This window comes from Phascolarctos cinereus, unplaced genomic scaffold (genome assembly GCF_003287225.1).
Source record: "Phascolarctos cinereus isolate Bilbo 61053 unplaced genomic scaffold, phaCin_HiC Scaffold_4;HRSCAF=312, whole genome shotgun sequence".
In the NCBI taxonomy this organism is placed as follows: Eukaryota; Metazoa; Chordata; class Mammalia; order Diprotodontia; family Phascolarctidae; genus Phascolarctos; species Phascolarctos cinereus.
In genome coordinates this window covers 298,828,322-298,840,597 of record NW_027555847.1, presented here as the reverse complement: position 1 = coordinate 298,840,597, position 12,276 = coordinate 298,828,322, and the positions used below count along the sequence as shown (strand labels likewise).

Genomic DNA, 12,276 nt, shown 5'->3' with positions numbered 1-12,276 from the left:
TGACATTAGAACTTCCGAATTTTATTGTCACTTTCACAATAACTCCTTGCATGATTTGTGGAATAGCACAGCCTATGTCCATATACACACTTAAAAGATGCTACTGGGTAGCAACTTTTGTTTGCCTTTCTCCTCAGACATGTGTATATATGGAAGTGGTGAAATTATGATTTTGTTGAAAATTAGGTCATGGTAGAAAAATCGCCTAAACAGAAAATAAGATTAATATTATAGTTGACCTCATTTCAAGTAAAAGCAGCATGTTGGGAAGATAAAAACATGTTCATGAGTTTGTACTCATAAAAAAGCAGGAAAGTGGGGGAAAATATACTGTTCTTTCCTTAAGGAGAATTTCCTCGTAGTATTCCTGATGCCCTGTAAGGGAAGGAAGACATAGCAACAATTAAAAGTAAGGGGAATGGCAGCAGCAATTCTGAGTAGTTTGTATACAGTAAATAAATGACAGGTGGCCAGTCTGAAAAGCAGAAGAGCCGCAACTAGGAAAGGGCAAATGGGACTTTGCCTCAAGGAACAAATATTTAGAGGATACTGCAAGAAATTACTGCAGCAGCCAAGCAGTAACTAAGATTAGCATCTGCTTAGCAAGAATAGTTAGTTAAAATAAGAAGCTCAGATAGTGTTTACCCCCCACACCTTAAATTCTTCTTTTGGGAACTTTTAGCGGCATTTACGTGGCCACAAAAATTGCTAGTTATGGCTCTAACGAGCAATATGTAAAAGATCTACATTGCCTTTGTTCAAGTGGTTCTTTTTCACTATTTCATTTGGTTATTTTTCTGGTAAAGTTTTCATTTAAAAAAAGACATTTAAGGGTAGTGGATGTACTATGCTTAATTCAGGAATCCATGATACACTCTCTACTGAATTAAATTGCAGCCTCTCTCTGCCTTTGTGGATAGTCTGCATGAATTTACTGTGGTTGAAAAAAAAGAAGCGTCACCCATAGGTCACCTTTCTGGTGATGAATATTTCTATACTTAAGCTGGTTCTAAGATAGTAAGAAATACAGATGATTGCCAGGCTAGTACTTGCTATGGTATTTGTTAAATTATCTCCTATTAATAACCCAAAGCACTTAAACTCTTACATAATAAAGCCAGAAAAAAGAACGTTGTCTATTTGTAATAATGATACTGACAGCACCTTTGGTTTATCTACCTCTTTAAAAAATTCAAAGCATGATAACATATAGTAAAAGTACCCTATTTACTATCTCTGTGAGCATTTAGACAAACAAAAAACTACCTTTTCAGTATAAGAACTTGCATATAAGAAGAGGCTTATGGCTTTGTACAAGGGTGAATGGGGCAACAATAACAAAGCTTTTTTATCTTCGGTAATGCAATTATGATTGAATTTGAAGAAAAAATATCTTTGCAATTGACATATCTTTGCAATTGCATATACACACACACACACACACACACGTATATATTGCATAGGACATTAAGTGGGACCACTTTATAAGTAAGATTACCTTACAGAGTGGTCTGTTTGGTTGTTAAGGAACTTAGGGCTCCTTGTGGATCAGTCTGTCAAGCTATATTCTGCCTCCTTGCAGGCTATTTCATAATCAGATTCCAGTGTGTTAGATAACTGGTGTCTTAGGGTTCACTATTTGCTGTCTTGGCTTCAGATGAAATTGAGAATAAAGAGCTATGTGGACTATTACCTGGTAAGCCATTTCCCTTTTTTGGATCCTGAGAGAAAGCAAACTCTAGGATGTGAAGTTACATTACTTCTTCTGTTGTCTAATGCATTATCAGGAAGAAGGAAATGGATGTCACAGATTTTATAACCTCTTTGTGGTAGAGAAGAATGAACTCTTACTTTGAAATCAGAAGACCAGGGTTCAAATCCTGCTTCTGATGTTTACCTGCATGGTCTTGAGAAAGTCACTTAACCTCCTAAGTCTTTGCTTCTTTAATTGTAAAATGAGAGAATTGGACTTTATGACTTCTGAGGTCTCTTCCATCTTCAAATCTATGTGTCACTATAAAATTTTTAGCGTGTACCAGAGGTTTTTGTGCACTGAAATATTCCTGCTCACACCTAACCTCCTCCCCTACCACTGTCATGCCTTGCCTGTCCTTGGTTGGATTGGATTAAGTAAAGCATTTATTAAGTGCTTTCTATGTGTCAGTCACTGTGCTAATTGCTAAGAATATAAATAGAAGAAAAAAGAAAATTTCAAAATTAGGGTTAGAGTTTACCTTCTGACAGGGAGAGGGGGGAAGATAACCCATAAAAGGAAGATGAAAAGCAGGGAGTGGGGTGTCCCCAGACAGAAGCAAACTGAAAGAGTTCAAAGAGTCAGGAACTGAGCCAAGTTAGAAAAGAGCAGGGCTGGAATAGATACTTCCACAAGTGGAGGTTCTTGGGAGGAACTCAGCAATTGGAGGAAGAGCTTCAGGCGAGGCCAAGTCACTGGCAGAAGTGATACTGAGGCAGAGGTGGAAGAGTTGGGAGATTCTGGAGATCCTGGTACTTTGTCTGCATTTTACAGGATAATGTCAGGAGTATAAGCTGAGTAGATATTAGAAAGTACAGTTATCCCTTTAGGGGTGTGGCACCTCTGTGATCTGGAAAAACTTTTTTGACCCTCCCTTTGTACCAGAGAAGTTTGAATTTTTTCTTTTTTCTTTTATGGGGTGTTCACAGTACCTTATTGTAAAATTTGGGTTGACATACAATACTATATGTATATTTTATGCATTTCTGAATTTCAGAACTTTTTCTGTGTCGTCTGCTGGCCTTTCTGTGTCGTCTGCAGCTTCCACAAAAGTCCCCCAAAATTACCATTTAATTTCTTATGCCAACCCATGATATATTGAAACCACAAAGCAGAAAGTTGCAGTGTTGAAGGGATAACTGCATAACCCCAGTCTTTCTGCTGTGGATCTTCTAGATCTAGCTAGTACCCCACTTTGTGCTGGTCTATAGGGACCAAGTCAGTGATGTATAAAATATGGAATCTGTGCATCTAAGGAACTGTATGAGTGTCTTTCCTTACCTGTGACTGGGGAATTCTAATATAGAATTCTCTGAAAAGAATTGAATTTGCATCAGATAGGGCTTTTTTATCTTGCTATAAATAAGAATTTTTTTTTTAAATTAGGAAGGTTTGCAGAATTGGCCACAGCATCCATACCTGACACCAAATTTGTGCTGCAACTCCTCCACCCCCACCTCCCCACCCTCTGTTATGGGATTGTAAATGGCATATTATGTTCTTCCTTTGTAATAAAGCTATTCTTTCAATGAAGAGTTTGGGGCCTTTTCATGAATATTGCTATCTTCTCCTCTTGACTGAACATGTAGTAAATGCTTTCCATCTCTTCTCTGTTCTATAAATATGTATATGTGAATTGCACAATTCTGTGCCTCTCTTCTTGAAGTTGCTGAACTCTTTAGGACTGATGGGAGTGGGAGTGGTGATGGGGACCAGGAGTTCTTCCTTCCAACTATCCACAAGCGTGGTAAGCATTTTAGTCTATCCTCTCCCCTTTATTGCTATAATTTTCTATGTAAAATTCTGCTTCCAAATAGTATGGTTCTGAAATCTGATGAGTCTAACTTTAATTGGCTCATGACAAATGATTACCATTGTCATCATTTCTTTCCTTCATATTTTCAGAATTCAATTTTACATTTGTTTATAAATGACTCAGAATAAGAAACATGGCCTTTAGAATTAAGTTTCATTCAAAAAATAATTTTGAAATCTGTATAATTTTGTATGATGTTGATACCTGAAAAGGTGAATAAAAATGAGAACATGTTTTATAATTTAAGGGCTCTGTTATAATTTCTGTACATAGAGAAACATTGTTTTTCATTAATAGTCAATATGAGTGAAAGAAATAAATTAAAAAGAACCTAGTCAAGAGAATATATTACTAAGTTGATCATTGCTCTTAAAAAATAAATTTTAAAAATTGAAGCTGTTTCAGAATAGCACTTCTGTTTTCTTTCTAGAACCCGGCACAGTGCCTAGTATGTAGTAGAAACTTAATAAATGCTTACAGATTGGTTGATTTCTATTTAAAATATTTCCATCATGTGAGAGAAAATCCTCATTCTGCTTCTTCTTTTAAAGAGAAAACTTTCTATTCCTTAGAAACCTGTTTTTTTTCCAAATGTAGGGTTTTCATATAGCATTTTTGCTGACCCCATACAACTCTGGACCCTTTTTCATATAATGGAGTATATTCTAGTCATATGTCATATTTTTCCTTAACATTTCCAACTTCCTGCAGTTCTTTACACAATATCTTTACTATGTCACCTTTTCATGTATGCCTCTTATCTGGCTAACTATTTGAACACCACTCAAAAATTGAGTGCAATTTTTTGGGAAGTAGTAGGTATTTTGGCCTGAAATATTTGAAAATGTGAAAGAAGATATATAGTGTTATAGTATAATAATATTAGTATGGTAGGATATAATTATTGCGAAGATGATAATGAAAGTGCTTCATCTAGATTGGAAAAAAGTTAGGGATGATCTTGTTTTGGAATTTGTCTATTTGATTGATACATGTTCTCAGTATAGTCATTGTGTCTGACCTTTTCCACATTCTCTCTGCTGAGAAATTTTCTTTTTCATGAAGCAAAAAACTCAAAATTTTACATATTTATTTTTATGTTTTCATGTACTTTGTATCTTCCTTTTTGCAAAATGGATATTGCAAAGGTTATAAAATGACATGTTTACATTTATTTATTTTTATTTGGTGAATGTTATGTGTCTGAGCTAGATTTGAACTCAGGTCCTCCTGACTCCAGGACTGGTGCTGCATCCACTGTGCCACCTAGCTGCCCCATGTTTGCATTTCTTTACAAGCAAATGAGAACTAGATGCATAAATAAAGTGAAGCTTTTAAAAATTGTTCATTCACCTCTTACTAGCTATGTAACCTTAGGCAAATCACTTAATTTTTCTGAGTCTGTTTCCTCATCTATAAAATGGGGATGCTTGAACCTGAAAGGGTTATTGTGAAGATCAAACAAGGTAATATAAGGAACATGCTTGAAGTATTTTATAAAAGTAAAATACTAGCATTATTACTAAAATGCTAATTAGCATTATACTTTTTTTTTTAAACTGGTACATGTAGCCAGTTTAGGAATAGCCTCCCAAATTATAGTAACCATTGAGGCTTCAGATGATGCTCATGGTGTTTTTGAGTTCAGCCCAGAGTCATTTTATGTCAGTGGAACTGAACCCGAAGATGGACAGAGCTCAGTTACATTAAAGGCAAGTAAATTTCATTCCATTTTATTTTGTAATATTTTAGACAATATTTGGTTCTCAAATTTGTTTTCATTAATGGTGCTATTGGAAAACAGTAGCACTATAGATCCAAATTAATAATTTAAAAATCATCACTAGTGGACTTTGGCATCTGTTTTTGTGCTTAGCAATAAATGCAAAGGAGTCTTGCTATTCTCTAAACAAACATGGCTCTAGACAGTCTAATGAAGCCATTCTGCTTATATATGACACAGGAGGAGCCAAAATCATTGCCATGTGTTCTTAGCTGTTATATCCATATACCTCATTAGAAGTGGTCACTCATAATAAATATCCCAGTGTAGTACATGGCAAAAGAAAGGACAGATAAAATCATAGACTAAATTTTAAGGACCAGATACCCAAAGAGACCTAGAAGGGAGCATGATATTGCAGAATCAGATGGCCTGAGTTTAGCTGTGACATTTACTAGCTATGTTATTCCATGCAAGTAGCCTAACCTCCCCATGTAGTAGCTTCCTCATCTGCAAACTGGGCAATATAGTACCTTCTTACTGGGAAAGTGTTGTATAAACCTTACAGTGCTGTGTGTATGTTATTATTTTGTATATCTCCTTATAGCTTATCAAAGAGAATGTAGTTTTTAGTATCATGGTTAAAGTTTCTGTAAAATGTTTGTATTTGGGTATTCTATTGAGTAGTAATAGCATTAATTTGTTTGATGAAAACAATTTTGTTCCTTTTAATGGGTAACTTAAAAAATATTTCATTCTTAAGAATGAGGTTAATTATTCCTCAAGTTTCTTTGGAAATATATTTATAACTTTATAATTGAAGGCAGGTGATATATGATTTGATTTACAGAAATTTTTTTTAAAGCTAACTTTTCAGGACTATGTTTATTGTTTAAAGTGAAGTACAGCTATATGATACAATAAATATTAGAAGTATGATTGCCTCAGAGTGTCATTAAAGCAGTTTTCTAGAAAGAATTCACAAAATAGACAGAAGAATGTTTAGAAAGAAAAACAGGACAGCTTTGAAAGTAACATGTTGACTTGATTATATACTTTTCTAAAAAGAATCTTTGTGTAATCCTCTTTAGTTTGCTTTATTTTATACGTGGAAATGTCCTTGTTTATGTATATGTTAAGTTCAGAATAAAATAAAATCTATTAATAAGACAAGAAAGATGCCATGATAATCATAAATGTAACTTGAGTTAACCATATTTAGTCTGTTTCTAATGTGTATTAGAATTGAAGAAAATATCAAGCTTTAACTTAATTAAAAATTAGAACATTTGATTTGAAAGCTCAAATTTGCTATTTTGTTGCCATTACATTGATATTAGAAAAAACTTTCATCATTCTAAGACTTGTATTTTGCAACTCATATTATGATATACATTTTGATAAGAAGGTTTTTTTTTATATATTCTTTAGGTTGTGAGAAGCCATGGGGCTTTGTCTCAAGTAACTTTGCATTGGAACATTCCCTCTGATGTATCTGGAGACCTTGCCTTCACTTCCGGCAATGTCACTTTTGAGATAGGGCAGACAAGTGCCAATATAACTGTGGAAATACTGCCTGATGAAATTCCAGAGCTGGATAAAACATTTTCCATTTTAATCATAAATGTTTCCAATGGCTGCCTGGGAGTCCACACAAATGCTACATTAACAGTTTTGGCCAGTGATGACCCTTATGGAATATTCATCTTTTCTGAGGAAAACAGACCAATCAGAGTTGAAGAAGCAAGCCAGAATGTTACTCTCACCATAATACGATTAAAAGGTCTTATAGGAACAGTCATGGTCACATATGCAACAATGGATGATATGGAAAAACCACCTTTTTTTCCACCTAATTTAGCCAGAGCAACTCGAGGAAGAGACTATATACCTGTTTCTGGGTTTGCTACTTTTAGAGCTAACATGAATGAGGCAACAGTTATTATTCCAATTTTGGATGATGATGAACCAGAAAGGTCAGAATCTGTGTTTATTGAGCTGATCAACGTTACATTGATAGAAAGAGTACAGGATCGACCAAGTAAGTATAGACTTTTGCTTTACTTTCCATTGTGGTTCAACCCTAACAAGTTCAAAATAACTTAAATGTGTTATATTGATGCCTTTGGTCTTTATGTTATAGCCATCTTTTGGGGAAAAAATAAATTTTTCTTCTCAGCCTCGTCAGATTGAGCCTGCCCTTTAATACATTAAAAAACCCCAACTCAAATAAAAACAACTATAATGACTGTATCTGGCAGTACTCCTTTAGTCTCACTTCTCTGGCAGAGGGAGGCATTTTTCATTATCTGTTTTCTGGACTGTTACTGATTTTTCAGTTACTCAGGGAATATGTTTCCTTTTCATGATTTTTTCATTTTTTATCTTTGTATCTCCTGTTCTGGTTTTGTTCATTTTATTAGGCATCAGTTCGTATGAATCTTTCTGCTTTTCCCCCAGTTCCTCCTTGAGCTGCTTTTAGATAGAGATCTAGAAAATCCTAAATAAATAGGAGAGTAGAAAATTTTCATAAAACTGGTGATAGATATAGCCCTCACCTTTTAATGGATAATGTTCAGAAGTTCAATTTTCAGTCAGTTTGCAGCTCAAAATGCATTTTTCCATAGAAACTATTTTGTTTAAGATGGTTAAGTTCCAGACCACCAAATGTTTATTTTACCCAGAATGTAGCTGAATCTTTATTATGTTTTCAGCCATTTATTCTGCAAATATTGATTAAGTAATTTATGTATATAAATGCATTTGTGGAACAGGAAGTAATACCAGTCTCCAACTACTGTAAAGTCTGGTTGCTTTAGGGTAATATAGGTCAAACTGGTATGTGCACAAAGCCCACCTAAATTGAATATATGAATCCTTGAGGTATTTTTTAGTTCAGGGATCTTGGGGTGAATTTGTAATTACAAAGAAACTGAAATAAAGGAGTGCAATTATTCTTGTAGCAGCGGCTTTTTTTCCTCCTGGAAATACATTTTAAAATACTTTAATTAGTCAATCACTGTGTATTTATCACTTTCCAGGCATTGTGCTAGGTGCAGGGGTACAAAGGTAAAACTCAAATAGTTCCTGCATTTAAGGAACCTACTACATTCATTGGTGGGGGGTGAGGGGTGGGGGGTGGGAGGAGAGGCAACAGCATATACGCATATAGAGATATACCAAAACACAAGTGCATCTACGTAGACATGGGTACAAGATGTGCTGGGTGTGAGTACCGCCTAATGTTTCGAAAAAAAGAAAAAAAATCAGTATTTTATGTTTCATTATTCAAACTGTATTTTCGAAGTTTACTTTTCAATTAATAAAAGTTTATCTAAACCTTATTTGTTAATTTTTAAAATTTAGGTTTTTTAAGGCTTTTTTGTTTTATTTTATGACTAAAAATAATGATCTTTGTGATTGAGTATTGATAAAATGTTCGCCATAAAGGTAAAATAAAATCTCTAGAAAATTTTCCTAGAGAAAAGTTAAGGATTCAGGTTGTACTTGAGAAATCAGGTAGTATGAAATTAACCAGACTGGAATATGCAAGTCTTTGTTTAAGCATTTACTATTCAGTTAAACATTCTTTGAGTACCTATCTGCAAAACTGTGTGCTAGGCAGGAGCTGAGGGGATATAATAGTAAATAAGATATAGTTCCTAATCTCAAGGAGCCTAATATATAACTTTAGTAAATTGTGTATTTGGGGTATAGAGTATTAGAAATCTAGGCATGCATGTGGGTCCCTTGCCAAAGGATGTGGGCATCCCAGCAATCCCTGATTAGTCCATTGATCTCCTTGAAAGAGGAGATTGCATCAAAGATGATTTGTTACAGAGTAAGGAGGAACGTTCTTCCTCTGAACCCCCAATAGACTGTAAGAGTAATAGAAACACTCCATCCTTCTCTCTTTGGAATTCTGCTAGCTTCAGGCTGTCTAAAAGAGAGCCAGGGGGAACCCTTCTACAGCTTTTATAACTTACTCAGGGGGGAAGTTCCTCTAGACTATGTGGCCAAATGTCTTTGATGTAGTTCCCCAATTATGGGAACAAATGGATCAGTCAGAGATTTCTGAGGGTGGCTCTCTCTTAGCAATGGGCCAAGGCATGTGTATTCTACTGAAAGAGAACAGAACACATGCATTGTTCTATGGGGAATGTGCCTGTATATTCATGCTCCCAGTGTAAGACATAATCCTTGCTTCCTTGGGGGCAGTGTTTAGCTGAAGGGAAAACAAAAACTCCAAAACTATTATCTCTGAAACAACCAGGGATTGTTCATTAAGACCTAAATTGTGTAATACTGGTCCATAAGAACAGAAAGAGTTCAAGGGAGGGAGAGATAAAGGGACATTTCAGGCTCCTTGCTTTTTTTTTTTTTGGGTGTGAAAGCACTGGCCAATCACCAGAGTTCATAAATGAAATCAAGCTGGAAGACTAATTGATTTATATCTGGTCCAGGGAGCAGGGCAGGATGAGCAGTGTCAGAAGACAGGGCTATCATCAGGCATAATGAGGAAACATGGAGAAGAAGCAAGACAATAGACAGACCCTAACACACTTCTGTATTACTGCTATTCTATTTAAAACACATATGAATTGTCTCATATGTTAATTATAACTGAACACTAATGCTTTTTTTATTTTTAAATTTGATTTTATTTTTGTCTTTTGTTTTTGTGTTACATTTGATGCCTCCCTCTACCCTACCCATGAAGCCATCCCATATAGCAAAAGATTTTTAAAAACAGAGGAAAAAAAGCAGCTTAGCAAAATTAATCAACAGATCACCCCTAGAAAGGGGGATTAAGAAAGGTTCCCTGGGAGAAATGGCCCAGAGTTTGGTCTTACCAATCTGCCTCAAAGAATTATGTTTTGTAGATGTATAATGAAATTATCATGTAATTTTGTAATAAAGGAATGATGACATACGGTATAGCCAGCCTCGGATTTAGAAAGACTTCAGTTTCAAATCTTTCATTTGACACATATTAGCTGCGTGGTCTTTAAGACAATAATCACAGATATTGATATGTATTAGTAGAGAGAATTTTCTCCCTGCAAGTTCCCTGTAACAATAAAATCCCAGGCCCAAACCAAAAACAAACAAAACAAACCTGTGTAGCTCAGCTTTCTGTTTTGGTTTCTCATCTCCCTAGTAGACTGAGGGCAGAGGACTCTGTCTTAGCTAAATTTTCTAAGTGTTCCAGTGCTTAATGCTACGCTGTGCACAAGGAAGTGCTTAACAAAGATCGGGCTGTGTTGTGCTTTGTGATCAGTGCTATGGGTACTGCTTTTAGCTTTCCAAAGTTGCTGACCCTGGAACAAGATGAGAAAGGATATTACATGATTTTCATGCCATCATGGATGTTGCAGTGATTATTTCCAGCATTACTAGCACATAAGGAATGGAATACTTGGGTTAAGAGTCTGTATTGGACTTTTATTGTTTCCTCTTTACTTTTCAGTTCCAAATTCTCCACGTCTAGGATCCAAGGTAGACACCATTGCTCATTTAATTATCCTTGCCAATGATGATGCATTTGGAACCCTGCAACTCTCAGCGCCAGTTGTTCGAGTTGCAGAAAATCACATTGGACCAATTATCAATGTGACGAGAACAGGAGGAGTTTTTGCAGATGTTTCTGTGAAGTTTAAAGCTGTGCCAATAACTGCAGTAGCTGGTGAGAGAAGAGAAATTCTAAAACCCCTACATGGTGATAGACTGCTATCACAGTTTGTAGTTACTTCTGTTAAATGCAGCCATACAAATAACACATGCAGTAGTCAGAAAAGTCAATTACAATAATGCAAAATGTATTCTTGTACATTCAGTCATTGAAAATAAGTATCTTGCATTGTATATTTGTGACAATAAATGCCCATAAAATTAGTAAGAATTACTAGAGAAGTCATTTTTGAACACAAGTATTTTATACGATGATCAAAAGTGTATGTAGGATTGTCTTGTGTCCTCTTTGTGGTCATCTTTGAGGTGAGATTCATGTGAAAATGACTATCGAAGAACAGAAAAAAAAGCACCACTGTGGTGGGATCTTAATGCTTGGCAACGGGCTTGCTTTCTTTGCTTTTTTATTCTTCATGTCTATAAGCAGAGACCATGAATACAGACAGTAGTCTGTGTTAGCTCTTTAATTCACATGGACCAGATTTTTCCTTTCTAATCTAATCTTAGGGAACTAGTTACTTCCTTTTCCCCAGCAACACATTTGCAACCTTTGAAAGAGATTCCTGCCTAAACTTGTTTTCTGCACTGATGAGACTCCTGCTAATGTGTATTCAAAGGACTGAAAAATCTTGGTTTGGCACTTTCAAAGATATCTATCTATCTGTCTATCTGTCTGTCTGTCTGTCTGTCTATCTATCTATCTATCTGTCTGTCTGTCTGAAAGTGAAGGATCAACCTGGTGCAATGAATTTTTAAAAATCTAGAAAACAAAAAAGTAATCAAGTGGTCATGACACTCATTGGTTAAGAATTAGCTGAACTAACCAAGCATTAAGTAAGCCTGAGGGGTAGAAAAAGCCAGAGTCAGGGCCTTCAGCCCCTATCCTCATAGTATTTTGCTAATATTATATGTTGTTTTTGTACATACTAAATTTCCAGATGATCAGTCCCCAGATTCCCAGGAGCAATCTGCCTTTACCCCCTGCTGGTCTTTACTATTTTAACAAAATTAAGGCTGCTACCACTACCTATATAATAATATTGATAATAATAATAATGATAATAAAAACAATAATAATAACCTTGCTACACACACACACACACACACACACACATGCACACACCCTTTTACAGTTTAGAAAGTGTTTTCCTTACATCTTTATGAGGGAGATGGTTCAAGTTTTACTGATCCCATTTTATAAATAAGGAAATTGAAGCTTGGAAAGGGTTAAACAACTTACTTATGTTCATATATATGACTACTTAGTGATGAAGTTCAGGTTCAAACACAGGC

At 35.4% G+C, this 12,276-nt stretch overlaps 1 protein-coding gene across 1 annotated transcript in view; it reads left to right on the top strand.

The window, feature by feature from the left end:
- The window catches only part of ADGRV1 (adhesion G protein-coupled receptor V1), a 712,618-nt gene that overhangs the window by 131,609 nt on the left and 568,733 nt on the right, over positions 1-12,276 (top strand). The window contains 4 exon segments of the mRNA XM_078151750.1: positions 3,420-3,500; positions 5,142-5,281; positions 6,724-7,333; positions 10,763-10,978. Coding sequence (XP_078007876.1) covers positions 3,420-3,500; positions 5,142-5,281; positions 6,724-7,333; positions 10,763-10,978 — 1,047 coding nt within the window.